The sequence below is a fragment of the Amia ocellicauda genome, chromosome 7 (genome assembly GCF_036373705.1).
Source record: "Amia ocellicauda isolate fAmiCal2 chromosome 7, fAmiCal2.hap1, whole genome shotgun sequence".
NCBI lineage: Eukaryota > Metazoa > Chordata > Actinopteri > Amiiformes > Amiidae > Amia > Amia ocellicauda.
Window position 1 is genome coordinate 37128646 of NC_089856.1, and position 16327 is coordinate 37144972.

At 41.6% G+C, this 16327-nt stretch overlaps 1 protein-coding gene across 1 annotated transcript; it reads right to left on the bottom strand.

Moving 5' to 3' along the window:
* Positions 1 to 334: 334 nt before the first annotated feature.
* LOC136754111 (extracellular calcium-sensing receptor-like) lies at positions 335 to 4349 on the bottom strand. The gene is made up of 6 exons (XM_066710442.1): positions 4135 to 4349; positions 3643 to 3934; positions 2467 to 3297; positions 1873 to 2100; positions 1427 to 1550; positions 335 to 1245 (listed from the first exon to the last, which is right to left on the bottom strand). The coding sequence occupies exons 1-6, from the start codon at positions 4347 to 4349 to the stop codon at positions 335 to 337; spliced, it is 2601 nt and encodes an 866-aa protein (XP_066566539.1).
* Positions 4350 to 16327: the final 11978 nt, after the last annotated feature.

Below are 16327 nucleotides of genomic sequence, written 5' to 3' on the forward strand. Positions count from 1 at the left end.
CACACAATGCTCACCTCCACGTTCTTTGATTCTTTGGAAAGTTCTCAAATAGCTGAAAACTTGATTTAAGTTTCACTGCAGTATCAGAGAACATAAATAATAAAAAGTACCCTGCACAAAATGAACTTGTGACACATTAGATATGTCCAAGAATTTCAAAATTACTTTGTGTAAATTATATTATGACTGTTATAGCAGTCCTCTGCATTAGATCATAATTCTACATCTTAATAGCTATTAAATTAACCTTTTTCCTGCAAACAGTGCATGGGGGAAAAAAAATATGTTATAGAAAATGTAACAAAAACAACAGTATGCAAACTGAATGTATAAGTTACTTCTTTGGAGCTGTTCTTCCCATAAGGGCTTTCTTGGAGTTCTTCTCTGGATGAAGCAGAATAATGTAACATTTTGGAGCAAAGATCGCAATGAGGAGACCGAAGCTTGAAGCCAAGATGGCAAATATCTCAACAGCGTCTGAGTATTTCCCCGGAGAGCTGACATATGCTGGAATAAAAGCAATCCAAACTGCACAGAAGATGAGCATGCTGAAAGTAATGAACTTGGCTTCATTAAAGTTATCTGGCAAATTTCTGGCCAGGAAAGCCAGCAGAAAGCACACACTGGCTAGCAAGCCTATGTACCCAAGTAAGCAGCTAAATCCAGTGATGGATCCAACGTTACACTCAAAAATGATTTTTGAGTTTTGATACTTGGTGTTTTTGAAAGGCACAGGGGATGCTGTGGTCAGCCATATGATACAAATCACAGCTTGGATTACTGTAAATACAAAGACAGTGCCTCTCTGTTGGGCAGCTCCAAACCATTTCATGACATTGTTATCAGGAAGTGTGGCTTTAAATGCCATTATGACAACAATAGTTTTGACGAGAATACAAGAAATACACAAAACAAAGCTGATCCCAAACACAACATGTCTCAGCATACAAGTCAAGTGCAGTGGCTGACCAATAAAGAGCAACGAGCAAAGAAAGCAGAGAATCAATGAAAGCAGCAGGAGGAAGCTCAGTTCTGAGTTATTGGCTTTCACAACTGGGGTGTTCCTGTAGTAAATGAACACAGCTAAAACTCCAGCTGAAACACATGACCCGAACAGAGCGACTGTTGTCAGGGAAATTCCCAGAGGCTCCTCATAGGAGAGAAACTCAATGTCCTTCAGCACACACTGGTCTCTTCTCGGGTTGGACCAGAAATCTGGTGGACATTTTACACACTCAATTGAATCTGAGAGAAGAAAATGAGAAGGAGATGCAGAATATCACTTTTATGTATAGTATATTCAAAAAGGTTAACCCTGAAAATCTAATAGTTCAGCACAGTTTTTCATGAAAGGTTATTTTGAAATGATGACATTGCAGGAAAAATCAGTCAGTATGTCAAATGTCAGTACAAAAACTCTGCCTACCAGTGTGGTTGCTGATTTCTCCCTCTGCACAAGGTATACAGTCGAAACAGCAGAGTGGCTCCCCTTTCCTGGCTGCCTTTCTGGTCCCAGGCAGACAGCTTTCACTGCACACAGACCTGGGTGGCTGGAACACGACAATAAAAAATGTTCACATCATGCTACAATTATTCTCTAACACTTATATTACCTCAATTTGGGCATGCATAAGCTTTTATTCATATATTTTGTATATGTGTAGGTCTTTCTGTAGTAAAATCTGCTTGTGTTTTTATAAAATTATTCCTTTATAGTCAGATTTATTTCATTTTGATAAATTTCAATGCATTTTAATTATAAACAAGAGATACAGTTGTAGAATTAATTTAGGATACATTAAAACTGGTCATATACATTTCATTTCACTGCATTTCACATATTCATAATTTAACAGAAAATACAGGACATACACTGTTAGAATCAAAATTCCAAAAGATCTTGTCCTCTTGGAGTGTAAGTTCTTGTCCAGCAGGAGCCGACTCATCAAACAGACCATTTTTTTCTATTTTCATAGAGCCATCGTTGCCCCTCTGCCAGTTCATCACATCATAGATTGCTGGAGTGTCCCCATTCTCATCAAAGGACACCCTGTCTCCATACTGAGTACTGAAATTCACTGTCTTCATGTAGTGGAGAAGCTTTGAGATTAGTGAAGCAAAATAAATGACATTTCATTATGACATGGATGTGAGTTTATTAATATGAGCTGTTTTCAAAATAATCATACAGTAATGCTTGAATGATCTATCTTTTCAATTGAAAATATTTGCATTTATAGGACAATTATTTCTTAATATCACAAGATCCATGCATTCTTTACCAGGTACTGTTACCTAAGTCAAAAGGCGTTAGATTGTGATGCTCTCACTATCACTTCATTTCATACATATAACTGATGCATTCAAAATTTATATATATATATATATTTTTTTTTTTCCAGATTTCAATAACATAACAATATTCATTGACACTTAAATGTATAATATAAAAATGCAAATTCTTACCTGCCAGGGCTGCACACTTGTGATGTTGGCACAAGAGTTATATTCAAAGGGACCTTTTCCTGGTTCACAGGACATCAGATTATGAAGGGAATGTGCCAAGGCATACACTGCTTTATAAGTATTGTAAGATTCTCTCAAATTTGATATGGCAGTATAAGCAGTCTGTGTACTCTTGATATCCTCTGATCCTGTACATATTTTGCCCTTTTCCAGTTCTGACGAATTTAAACGAATTGTTTTCAACTGGAATTTGCAATTGAACATTTCTTCCCAGAACTGGTTGATTAAATTGTTGTTGCTGTCAAAGACAGGTCGAACCTGGAGGAGAAACTCTTTTAGCCCTGGGATTTCTCCACTGTGAATGGCGATTCCTATTGTGCCACCGAATGAGCTGAACGTTTCCTCATTGAGTATTACAGTAAGGGTAGTCCAGGCTTCAGTGGCAATCCACTGTCTGTCTCGGATGTCTTGGTAAACAATTTCTCTAGCTAATGGAATAAAATATGCTCCAGAGGAGAAAACAACAATAACTCTTGCTGTTGACTGCTTAATAGTTTTTACAATTTTAAGTATTTCAGTCTTTGTGCTGACACTGGGGAGAGTTTCTGAGAAAGCAATGCAGCCAAAGCTATTTGCTTGTTCGATAAAAGTCTTGACAGCATACTGACCATAGTCATCACTGCTTGCTATGGCCCCCACCCAGGTCCATCCATAGTGCTTGATTATTTGAATTATGGCTTTGACTTGGAAAGCATCGCTTGGGATAGTCCTGAAAAACGAAGGGAACTCTTTTCTGTTGCTTAAACATGAGCACGTGGCAAAATAGCTGACCTGGAAAGATACACAAACCCCCAAAAAAGAGTATTTTAATTATGTACAATTTTTGTAAAAATAAATATATTAATGCAAGTGTTTATCATAATCATACTTATAATAATAAGAATACTAACCATATTAATAATGATACTTTCTATATATAGATTTAGATTTATATATGTAAAAAATGTATACACATATATATAAAGCAAAGTGAAGAATAATTAATTTTAACTAATAATATATGTATATATAATTTATTTTGATAGTTTTAGATAATTTTTTCATTGATACATTTCACTTTTAATTGAATTATTCTTTAATCTGTAAATTACTAGCCTCATATGCATTTTACATTACCAAGGGAACTTTGAAAAGGCCCAGCATTCTGGATATGGAAATGGAATTAGTTGACCCAGGATCCCCAACAATGCCTAAGACTGGGGGTGTCCCTGTACAGCTGTAGTCAGTGAAAGTGTCACCCACTCCATTTATCAGGGCTGTGGCTGCCCGAAACGCTCCTGCCAGGTTGACACAGTTGTCATACAACCTGTAGCCCAGAGTGATGTTAGGGAGAAGGGCAGGGTCTCTGTTTATTTCCTCGATAGCAAAAGCCATAGTCTGTGCTGCCTGGAAGGCTGGAAAATCAAAACTGGGAGATGATAGAAGAAGCATTAAAAAACTAGAGGACATTTAAATAATCATAATACTTTGAATAATGTTGAACAATATCTGACAAAAAAATACTTTTTAATGTAATCTCTTATTAATTCAGTTTTTCTCAAACCTTGCCTCTGGTTTGAAAGTAAAGTAGTTTTGTAGCACTCCATAGTATTCAGTGTTTACACTCACCTCTCACATCTGAGCTGCTCTGGTTTTGAAGTGAAGGTCAGTTCAGGATGTACTGTTTTTAAATGTGCTTCAAATAATCCCCCAAAAACAATGTCACCGTTTTTGTACAACCCATTCAACTCAAAGTTTCCTTGCAGTTTACAAATTGGCAAATCAGAAGAAAGAACAAAATAATTTGAACCCAGTAATAAAGAAAGACACAGAATGACTTTCATAGCTGCTGAATACATAACCCTACCTGTTCTATTGTAAGATATTGCTATTATATAGACAGTATCTTATCCCTCAGAGAGACCTCTGCTAATATTGCCAATATGATGCTATGTGACATCCCAAAGCTAAACCATGTAGAGAACACATTTGTTGTTTTTTTACATTAATAATCCAAAAAACATGTAGAACACTATCTCACATATGGAAAATTTACAGATGTACTCTTTGTACATTTGTTTTTGAAATGCATGTTATTATTAATTGTCTGCTGGTATTCAGTTTTCGTTATTCATAAATGGTGTAGGATAACTTTTATTGCTTGAGATTTCTTTTTACACAAACACACACATTTTCAGTATATATATATATATATATATATATATATACACTCACCTAAAGGATTATTAGGAACACCTGTTAAGTTTCTCATTAATGCAATTATCTAACCAACCAATCACATGGCAGTTGCTTCAATGCATTTAGGGGTGTGGTCCTGGTCAAGACAATCTCCTGAACTCCAAACTGAATGTCTGAATGGGAAAGAAAGGTGATTTAAGCAATTTTGAGCGTGGCATGGTTGTTGGTGCCAGACGGGCCGGTCTGAGTATTTCACAATCTGCTCAGTTACTGGGATTTTCACGCACAACCATTTCTAGGGTTTACAAAGAATGGTGTGAAAAGGGAAAAACATCCAGTATGCGGCAGTCCTGTGGGCGAAAATGCCTTGTTGATGCTAGAGGTCAGAGGAGAATGGGCCGACTGATTCAAGCTGATAGAAGAGCAACTTTGACTGAAATAACCACTCGTTACAACCGAGGTATGCAGCAAAGCATTTGTGAAGCCACAACACGTACAACCTTGAGGCGGATGGGCTACAACAGCAGAAGACCCCACCGGGTACCACTCATCTCCACTACAAATAGGAAAAAGAGGCTACAATTTGCACAAGCTCACCAAAATTGGACAGTTGAAGACTGGAAAAATGTTGCCTGGTCTGATGAGTCTCGATTTCTGTTGAGACATTCAGATGGTAGAGTCAGAATTTGGCGTAAACAGAATGAGAACATGGATCCATCATGCCTTGTTACCACTGTGCAGGCTGGTGGTGGTGGTGTAATGGTGTGGGGGATGTTTTCTTGGCACACTTTAGGCCCCTTAGTGCCAATTGGGCATCGTTTAAATGCCACGGCCTACCTGAGCATTGTTTCTGACCATGTCCATCCCTTTATGACCACCATGTACCCATCCTCTGATGGCTACTTCCAGCAGGGTAATGCACCATGTCACAAAGGTCCAATCATTTCAAATTGGTTTCTTGAACATGACAATGAGTTCACTGTACTAAACTGGCCCCCACAGTCACCAGATCTCAACCCAATAGAGCATCTTTGGGGTGTGGTGGAACGGGAGCTTCGTGCCCTGGATGTGCATCCCACAAATCTCCATCAACTGCAAGATGCTATCCTATCAATATGGGCCAACATTTCTAAAGAATGCTTTCAGCACCTTGTTGAATCAATGCCACATATAATTAAGGCAGTTCTGAAGGTGAAAGGGGGTCAAACACAGTATTAGTATGGTGTTCCTAATAATCCTTTAGGTGAGTGTATATAATGTGTGTGCTATATGTAAAAGGTTCATATGCACGTTTTGTTTTTAGCTTTTTACTATTTGTTTATAAAACATGTTTGTCTTAAAACAGTAACTCTTTGACATCTAGTGGTTATCTTTATCCATTCATCAGCAACACTATTTTTATCTGACCAGCAGTGTGGTGTAGTGATTATGGTTCTGGACTCCCAAGCAGGGAGTTGTGGGTTTTATTCCAGGTAGGGGACACTGCAGTTGTACCCTTTTTCTTAACCTAGATTGCTCAAATAACATTAAAATGTATAATAAGTAATTATTGTATTTAAAAACAATGTGATATATTTGTAAGTCGCCCTGGATAAGAGCATCTCCTATGAAAAATAATAATGTATTTGTAATACTTAGTAGATTAAATATATATATATATATATATACAGACGGGTGACGAAATAAAGCAAAAACCAACATAAAGCATCTCAGTACGGTGCTGGGCCACCAAGAGCCACCAGAAGAGCCTCAATCCACCTTGGCATACATTTTACGAGTCTCTGAAACTCTACTGGAGGGATGTAATGCCATTCTTCCAAAAGATATTCCCTCATTTGGTGTTTTGATGATGGTGGTGGAGAGCGCTGTCTAACATGGTGGTCCAAAATCTCCCATAGGTGTTCAATTGGGAGATTGAGATCTGGTGACTGCAAAGGCCATAGCATATGATTCATATAATTGTCATACTCATCAAACCATTCAGTGACCCCTCCTGCCCTGTGGATGGTGGCATTGTCATCTTGGAAGAGACCACTCCCATCAGGATATAAATGTTTCACCAGAAGATAAAGGCGATCATTCAGAATAACTTTGTAATGATTTGCAGAGACCCTTCCCTCTAAGGTGAAAAGTGGACCCAAACCATGCCAGGAAAATGCCCCCCATGGCATAACAGAGCCTCCGGACCCCCTCACTGTAGGGGTCAAGCATCAATCCTGTACAGTTCTTTTGGTGTCACCACACATGCACTCGCCCACTTGTCAAGAACACTAGCCAGTTGAGCAGTCTTTCTGACTGAAGCTCCTGCCATTTGTGCCCTAATAATGACCCCTCTTTCAAAGTCACTTAGATCCTTTCCTCTTGCCATCATGATCCAAAATCAAGGTCAACTGGGCCTGCTCAGCATTTTTATACATGCCACAGAGCATGATAGGATGTTAATTGCTTAATTGTATCATGCAGTACACCTCTTTGGAGACATCTGCATTCTTTATGTTCCTTCACTAATTTATTCAGGTTTTTCCATTAAGTTGTCACCCGTATGTATATTTGAGTTCAAGAGAAAGATAGACCATGGACAGCATTACATTGAAAGACATACTGCGCCACTGCATGATAGAAAACCATCTGCACCTGGCAGAGCTGAAGTGCATGAATGTGTAAATGCAGGTGGGCAGTAGGGTGTTCACAGATCAGTCCACAGACGCCTTACACCAGATAACCCAGGAGGATGAGCAGCCCCAAATGGCCCGGAACCATCACAGCCAGAACAGATGCTGCTGGGGCTAGAGGGAGAAGTGTCCCAGCCAAAACTGAAAATACCCCAGTCAGAACAGCAAGTACTGTTGAAAGAGCGGGAAGCACCAAAGCCGAAGGAAGCATTGCTGGAGCAGGATGAAGACTGGAGCCACTAAACCAGCACAACCACTGCTAGGAGCGTAACTACAACATGCATTGCATTTGCCACCCCATGATGCTCACACCCAGAGGTGGTTTTGGAGCTGATGCTGATGACACCCTGCTGTCTGGATCAGAGGGGAAAAGCCATATGCGCCATGCTCAGGAGGAGAAGATGGAGAAGAAGCTTGAGAGAGATCACCGCTCAAAGAGGCCCACATGGGCCCTCCCGCTGCTCCTGGACCTCCTCAACGAGTTGAGAGTGACCTGGGACCATCCAGAAACAGCTCCTGCCCAGGCTTGGTCAGGGGAGGCTTATGCCAGGACCCATGGTGCAGCTGAAGCGGGCATGGTGGACTTCCCGAGGGTCAACTCCACCATCGCCACGCTAGTCTCCTTACCTCCGCTGTCTGCAGAGCCTCATGACCTGGCCTGCCCAAACAGGTAGTGTCGTGTAACAGAGACCCTGCTCCGGGGGGCTTACAAGGCAGGAGCCTAAGCGGCTCGACTCCGGTCCTTTAACCGTCCACCAGCTCTGTGTGTCCCTGAGACGGACAGGACCCATCTTATTTATGCCCCCATTTTGCTGGGCTTCACTTTGGCTGAAGCGCACCCTCCAGAAGAGAGAGCTATCCCTGCAGATGACCCGTGTTTACCCCGTTGTACCACAGGCACATTAGGCAGCCTGAAGGAGCTTGATAAAGGGTAGGCCCCCCGATCTTGGCTCCAAGGCCACACCCCAGGTAACGGCCCCGCCCTCCTGCCATCGTCCATCAGTACCTTTCCGGCAGGCAGGCACCCCCCCCAGGCACACACCCCTGGCCCCCAGCAGCCCATGGCAGCTCGCAGTTGGAGGAGGCTTGGTCTGACCCTGCCTCCTCCCACCTCTGAGCCGTGGCTCTGAGGCGTTCCAGCAGCCTCTGGCCCCCGGCAACTCTACAATTGGCAACTCCAAATTATATCAGTTGGCTACTCTCTGCAGTTTCAGACATGCCTACCAGCCTTCCGAGATGTGTTGTTGACGCAAGTGAGGGACCAGCACTTCATGATGAAATCGCCGCTCTCCTGGAGAAGAGACCAATCTGCAAAGTGCCCCTTCCGGGGCAGCACAAGGGATTCTATTCCCCATAATTCCTATTCTAGCCCTCCGACAGATGCCTACTTTCACATCCCCATTAAAGCCGGCTATCAAGGTTCTGGGGATCAGGATCGACGGAACCAACACAGGCACTAAAGTACGAAAGAAGATCCACGTCTGGAACACAAGGACCTTGACGATGACTGGTAAGGTGCTGGTCATAAAGGCTATCCTCTTCCCTATTCTTCTCTATGTAGGCATGATATTTCCCCAAGTCATACCAGTAAGTTAATGTCACTGGTGGGGCGTGGTGGACTTAATTAGTTAATTATCTAATTTAGTTTTTTCTTCACTATTATTCTTCTTTTGTATTTTGTGCACTTTGATTCACTGGTTGTTTATTTATAATGAAGTGTTGCTTCTCTTATGTTTATTTTGTGTGTTTTTTAGCATATTTATTTTAATTGGGTGATTGGGTTATTGCTTCTTTGTCTGTTGCATACCACCACATGATCAACATTCCCACATGGACTTATCTGGACTGAAATACTTGATTTTTTTCACCTGTGTCCCTGTTTCCCTAACTGCCTATAAAGACTGAAGTTTTGATTATTCAAGAGGAGCAACTGACTGAGAAACAGCATGCATGGAGTGCAGCTTGGGTACTAAACTGAAGCATTGGGCTGGAGGGAAAGCGGGCGATGAGAGACAGTAGGAGACAGTGAGAATGGCAAAGAACTCCCGAAGAAGGATTATAAACAACTGCAAAGAGGAAGCCCATTAGAACATGGATGAACATAAATAAAAGGACACTTAACCACTGGAGTCAATGGAGAGACTGCAAGGCGCTAAGTATCCCATTCTTTGTTTCTGGGGAGTATTGAAGTAAAGAGAGCATATATGGCAATAGAAGAAATTGATTTATTGAGACAGTGAATTTTTACGTGACATTTCCAAATCTTTCCTGGGGTTACCTTGTGCTGGGTCTCTGTAGCCACCTGCTTTCTTCCCAAATAGTGACATCTGAACAAAGAAAGAAGAGCTAGTGATTAGTTCTTTGGGAATTGTTCAATTTGGGAATTTAAACTAATGGTTATTTCTTACCTGCAGCTTGTTGGGGTCCTAGTTGGCCAACGGGGTCCTGGCATCGTGCTAAAAGAGACAGTTTAACCTCCTTTGAGAAGGGAGGGAATGTGTTAGAGGGATATTGTTACACTTTGCTGCTATTTTGCTATTTTTGACTATTTTAGATTAGGGGAATTGGGTTATTCTATTTTTTTTTCCTTAGGTAGGGTTTTACTAGTATTATTGCCCCTTTAAAGTCATTTTAGAAATAGGTTTTATATATTTAGTATTTCCTATTTTCCATTTTTGGTATGGTTTCCCTTGTGCTGGTACAGTCTTCATGCCCTGTCCACCGCTATAAAATAATTTACTGCAAAACTCACCTTCTGTGTGGTGGTGTTCTGGGGTCTGGTTGAGCCTGCTAGGGGAGAGAAAGATAGTGTCTCGTGTTTAAAAAGAGGTGGCATGGTCGCATATGGCAAGCCAAAGTATCATTTAGAGACATCTCTAAATCAATTAGAGATATCTGCAAATCATTTAGAGATCTTCAAATGACTTCCTGTATGTAGCCCCAGATTATCACTTCATAGTGATGTTCATCACCGTTTTCGCTACACATCATCTCTCTTGTGTGTGTTTAGTTATTGTTGATAGCTAATCCTGATTCTGTCCCATCCGCGCACTGGAGGTCCGGCTGCACGTTCGGTTTCAGTTTCGTTCAAAAGGAGAGCCTTTAAAAAAAAAAAAAATAGTCATAAGAAAGTTTACAAATGAGAGGAGGCCATTCGACCCATCATGCTCGTTTGGTGTCCATTAATATCCAAGTGATCCAAGGATCCTATCCAGTCTATTTTTAAATGTTCCCAAACTTTCAGCACCTACCACATCGCTGGGGAGTTTGTTCCAGATTGTGACTACTCTCTGTGTAAAGAAGTGTCTCCTGTTTTCCGTTTTGAATGCATTGAAGCCCAATTTCCATTTGTGTCCCTGCTGATCTGGAAAAGCTCCTCTGGTTTGATGTGGTCGATGCCTTTCATGATTTTGAATACTTGGATCAAGTCCCCACGTAGTCTCCTCTGTTCCAGGGTGAAAAGGTTCAGTTCCCTCAGTCTCTCCGAGTAGGACATTCCCTTCAGACCTGGAATAAGTCTGGTTGCTCTCCTCTGAACTGCCTCTAGAGCAGTGATATCCTTCTTGAAGTGTGGAGCCCAGAACTGTACACAGTATTCCAGATGAGGTCTAACTAGCGCATTGTACAATCTTAACATTACTTCCCTTGTTTTAAATTCTACACTTTTGACAATATACCCTAGCATTCTGTTTGCCTTTTTTATTGCTTCCCCACATTGTTTGGATGGAGAAAGTGAGGAGTCCACATAGACTCTTAGGTCTTTCTCATGTGTTACTTCATCTAGATGTGTAACTCCCATAGTGTAATTATAGTGGACATTTTTGTTACCTGCATGTATTACCTTGCACTTGTCCACATTGAATTTCATTTGCCAGGTGTCGGCCCACAACTGAATATTATCTAAATCCCTTTGAATAGCCTGTGCTGCCGAGATTGTATCTGCTGAGCCACCTATTTTAGTATCATCTGCAAATTTGACCAGTTTGCTAACTATCCCAGAGTCCAGATCATTAATATAGATTAGAAAAAGCAAAGGCCCTAGTACTGATCCCTGTGGACCTCCACTAACAACCTCACTCCAGTTAGAAGCAACTCCTCTAATCGACACCCTCCGTTTCCTATACATCAACCAGTTCATAATCCATCTACTTACATTACCCTGAATGCCTACAGCTTCCAATTTGAGGATAAGTCTTTGGTGTGGAACCTTATCAAAAGCTTTTTGGAAATCAAAGTATATCATATCATATATGCTTTCACATGATCTACAGCTGCAGTTGCATGTTCAAAAAATTCTAATAAATTAGTATGACATGATCTGCCTCGTCTAAACCCACATTTTACAAGTAATGCAGGTGAGACTGATTGGTCTGTAATTTCCTGGCTCAGTTTTGTCCCCTTTCTTGTGGATTGGTATGACATTTGCTGTCTTCCAGTCAGTTGGCACATCCCGTGTTCTAAGTGTCATTTGGAATATTTGAGTTAGCGGCCTATAAATAATTTCCCTAATTTCTTTAAGTACTGTTGGAAATATCCCATCTGGCCCAGGTGATTTGTTGGTTTTTAATTCTGCTAGTCCCTTTAGTACCTCCTCCTCATTTATCCTGATCTCTCTTAGGGTTTGACTGGACTGATTGTTAACCTGTGGCATGTCATCTGTTTTTTCTTTTGTAAAAACCTCTGTGAAATACTCATTTAGAACATTTGCTACATCTTGTTTGTTTTCCAAGATACCTCCCTTTTTGCCCTTAATCTGTTTCACTTCCCCCTTTATTGACCGCTTGCTGTTGTAATATTGAAAAAAGCTCTTTGCATTGATTTTAGCTCCAAGAGCTATGTTTCTTTTTATTTCCCTCTTTGCTTTCCTGATCCCTTTCTTAAGATCTCTTTGCAGCTGAACATATTCTATGTATTTTGTTTCATCTCCATCCCTTTTGTATGCTCTATACAACATTTTCTTTCTCTTTATATTTTTTTGCATACCTCTATTAAACCATTTTGGCCAGTGTTTCTTGGTCCTCAATTTGCTAAGTTTTGGTACAAATTGCTCCTGAGCCTCAAGTAGTATATTCTTAAAATGTAACCATCCATTTTCAACTGACTCTGTATCCAGTGTGCTCTAGTCTACCTCTTCTAAGTGCCGTCTCATACCTTCAAGGTTTGCTTTTCTAAAATTGTAGACCATTGTTTTAGACTTGGACCTTGTTTTTTGAAAGAATGCCTCAAAGCTAACCATATTGTGATCACAATTTGCCATTGGTTCTCTAACTACTGTCCCCCTGACTCTATCTTGGTCATTTGAAAAGATCAAGTCAATGCATGGACTCTCTCTGGTTGGTTCCCTGACAAATTGAGATAGAAAGCAGTCATTTACCATCTCAACCATTTCTATTTCTGCTTCTGTAGTCCCCACTGGGCTTTCCCAATCTAAGTTTGGGAAATTGAAATCCCCCATTACAACAGCCACATCCTTGCTACATGCAGTCCTGATTACACTGTACAATGCAGCATCTTTCTGAATATCTGAGTTTGGTGGCCTGTAACACACTCCTACCACTAATCCTCCAGATCTCTTGTTCAAAAGTTTCACCGACAAAGATTCTGTTCCGTTCCTGGGATCTAATATGAGTTCTTCTGCCTCAAAGTCATTTTTCACATGTAATGCTACCCCACCCCCTCTTCAATTTTGCCTATCTCTCCTAAACTGTGTGTATCCTTCCAACTTGTATTCATCCCCATCATTTTCTGTAAGCCATGTTTCTGTCACTCCTACAACATCATAGTCACATGCTAGCACTGTGGCTTCCAAGTCTAACATCTTGTTCCTTATACTCCTGGCATTGAGGTACAAACATTTCAGGACTTTCCTACTAGCAGTTTCCCTTGGTTTTCTTTCTTTAGAGGAATATCTCACATTGTCAGAGCTCCCTGCCCCACTGGTTCCTAGTTTAAATGATTCTCAATTTCACTGCACATACGCTCTCCCAATGCATTAGCCCCCCTTCTGTTTAGATGTAGACCATCCAGTCTGTACAGGTCCCATCTATCCCAGAAGAAAGACCAATGCTCCATAAACCTAAACCCCTCTTCCCTACACCAAGATTTCAACCATGTTGAAAACTACCGTGGAGGTTCTGCTCTTTATTTTTGTTCCAAACTCTTTAAATTTGTCTTGCAGAACCTCTGTCCTACCTTTTCCTATGTCATTGGTTCCAATGTGGACCATGACCAGTGGATTCCCCCCGGCTTTGGCTAGTAGCCCGTCTACTAGTTTAGGGAGATCTGCAACCTGAGCACCAGGCAGGCAAGATACCATGCGGGTCTCCTTATCACTAGAACACACTGTGTGATCTACACCTCTAAGAATTGAGTCTCCTACTATAACTACCTCCCTCTTCTGGGGGGGAGTGGGCACCATGGTGCTGTGGTGCTCAACTGCCCCCCCATCACCCTCTGAGCTGTCACTGTCCAACTCGGTGTCCAGCAGTTGGAACCTGTTGAGCAATTCTAGCTCTTGGGGTGTCTTTAAGGGTTGTGCACGCCCTTTTCTGCGGTTACGACCTACTGTAACCCAGCAGTTCTCTACACTGTCCTTCTCTAAGGTCTCAACTCTCCTAAGTTTTGACATGCACACCATCTCTCTCATGGGCTGATTGACCAATTCTTCTATATCATACAGCGCAGATCAACAAGCTGAGCCTCAAGATCACGAACCTTAATCTCTAGGATTTCAACCTGTTGACAACATTCACAAATGAAACCGCCTTGGATGAGTTCATCCAGGAAGGCAATCATTCTGCAAACCTGACACTGTAGTGGCCACATGCTTCTAAATGTTAGGGGTTTTTTTGTTTGTTTTTTATGTCTCTTGGATCCTGCTGCCTAGTCAATTGCCTAACTTTTGTCAGTGAGAAACAGCACAGCTCTTTCTCAACAGCTGCTTTAAGTAGCTTTTGTCTACCTACAGTGAGGGAAAAAAGTATTTGATCCCCTGCTGATTTTGTACGGTTGCCCACTGACAAAGAAATGATCAGTCTATAATTTTAATGGTAGGTGTATTTTAACAGTGAGAGACAGAATAACAACCAAAAAATCCAGAAAAACACATTTCAAAAAAGTTATAAATTGATTTGCATGTTAATGAGGGAAATAAGTATTTGATCCCCTATCAATCAGCAAGATTTCTGGCTCCCAGGTGTCTTTTATACAGGTAACGAGCTGAGATTAGGAGCACCAACTCCTAATCTCAGCTCGTTACCTGTATAAAAGACACCTGTCCACAGAAGCAATCAATCAATCAGATTCCAAACTCTCCACCATGGCCAAGACCAAAGAGCTGTCCAAGAATGTCAGGGACAAGATTGTAGACCTACACAAGGCTGGAATGGGCTACAAGACCATCGCCAAGCAGCTTGGTGAGAAGGTGACAACAGTTGGTGCGATTATTCGCAAATGGAAGAACCACAAAATAACTGTCAGTCTCCTTCGGTCTGGGGCTCCATGCAAGATCTCACCTCGTGGAGTTTCAATGATCATGAGAACAGTGAGGAATTGGCCCAGAACTACACGGGAGGATCTTGTTAATGACCTCAAGGCAGCTGGGACCATAGTCACCAAGAAAACAATTGGTAACACACTATGACCAGACTACTGGTCTGAAACTAGTCAAACAACAAGATGGCTGCCTCTCACCTGTACTCTCCTGTCTCTCTCTGTGGCAACTTGTAAATACTTCATGTTTACGTCGTGTTTATATAGTGCTATGTATATTTTGACTGCTTGCTGTGTTGGTTTTTTGTCCACAGGACCTTTTCCTCCACAGCAGGAGTGCTAGCAGCAGCAGTAAAATCCAAGGCCCGGCTGCCCAGCCTGAGCCTCTGTGTGTCATAAGAGATCTCACCCACATGAGGTGCTCCTCCGACGGCTTGCGCCCGCACTACAGCCCACTTCTGCGGCTGTAGGAGATCTCGCTCTCTCAGTTCGCTGAGAACGAGCTCTGCTAGCTCTCCTGGTCCGTGTGTGTGTAGGCATCGGTTTTAGATCCCGCTACGGCTGGTGGTCTACTACCCTCGGCCCCCTCAGACCCCGGACTCCGCGCACCCAGTGTCCCCGCAAAACCCGGTACACCCGTTGTGGTTTAGCCTACGGACCTACGCAGTGCTTGTATCCAGCACCTGGTGCTTGGTATACACAGTGTTGAGTCCGCCAACAGCAAGGTTGCATTTGGTTGGTGTTACAGTGCCCCCGTGTACATAAACATTGCTGGGTGGAGATGTACTTACAGCAGTGAGCCTGCTAGGTGCTCCACTTGTCGCGGCGGCGTTTCAGTTGTTGTGTGCCTCCTGGTGCAAACAGTGACCGGCGCCCCGCTGCACATTTCCCTGTTCACTCGCATGTGCTCATGACCCTGCCACTGTGCCGCTTGCGGCCGATGCACCTTGCCTGCCTGGTGTAGCGTAAGGTACACTTAGAAATTTCAGTTAAAGAAGTGAATTTAAGTATCACATTATCAAGAATCCTAGAATGTTGTAGAACTCAATTTCTGCAATAATTGGACACAGACACCAATTCCAAAGATATAAATTCTCAAATTTATTAAAAACAAAGATAAAATGTAGCACCACACTAGTTATACAAAAAGGGAAAAACTAATAAAAATTCACTCAAGAACATATCAAATACAAATCACTTCCGTGACCAAATCAAAGAACATGGAATCGCATATGATAACACACGTTACACAAAATTACAAACGCATTGACTACAATGCCGGTTAGTAAGACGAAGGTGAGTCTCTCATTAGTATTGTTAGTTGGACATTAAATAACTAATGCAGGTTAGTGTTTATGCCAAATAACTTCTAGTTATATATATCAGTCTCATTCACGTTTGGGTGCCGAGAAAGATTCTATAATTTCTTGTTACCACAATTTTCCCTAATTGATTACTGT

Excerpts from the sequence above, each read along its gene's own strand:
- LOC136754111 (XM_066710442.1), bottom strand. The coding sequence starts at position 4,349 with ATGAAAGTCATTCTGTGTCTTTCTTTATTACTGGGTTCAAATTATTTT. Across the intron at positions 3,935-4,134 it reads GAGCAGCTCAGATGTGAGAG|TTTTGATTTTCCAGCCTTCC; the intron begins GTGAGTGTAAAC and ends ATCATCTCCCAG. Across the intron at positions 1,246-1,426 it reads AGAAATCAGCAACCACACTG|ATTCAATTGAGTGTGTAAAA; the intron begins GTAGGCAGAGTT and ends TTCTTCTCTCAG.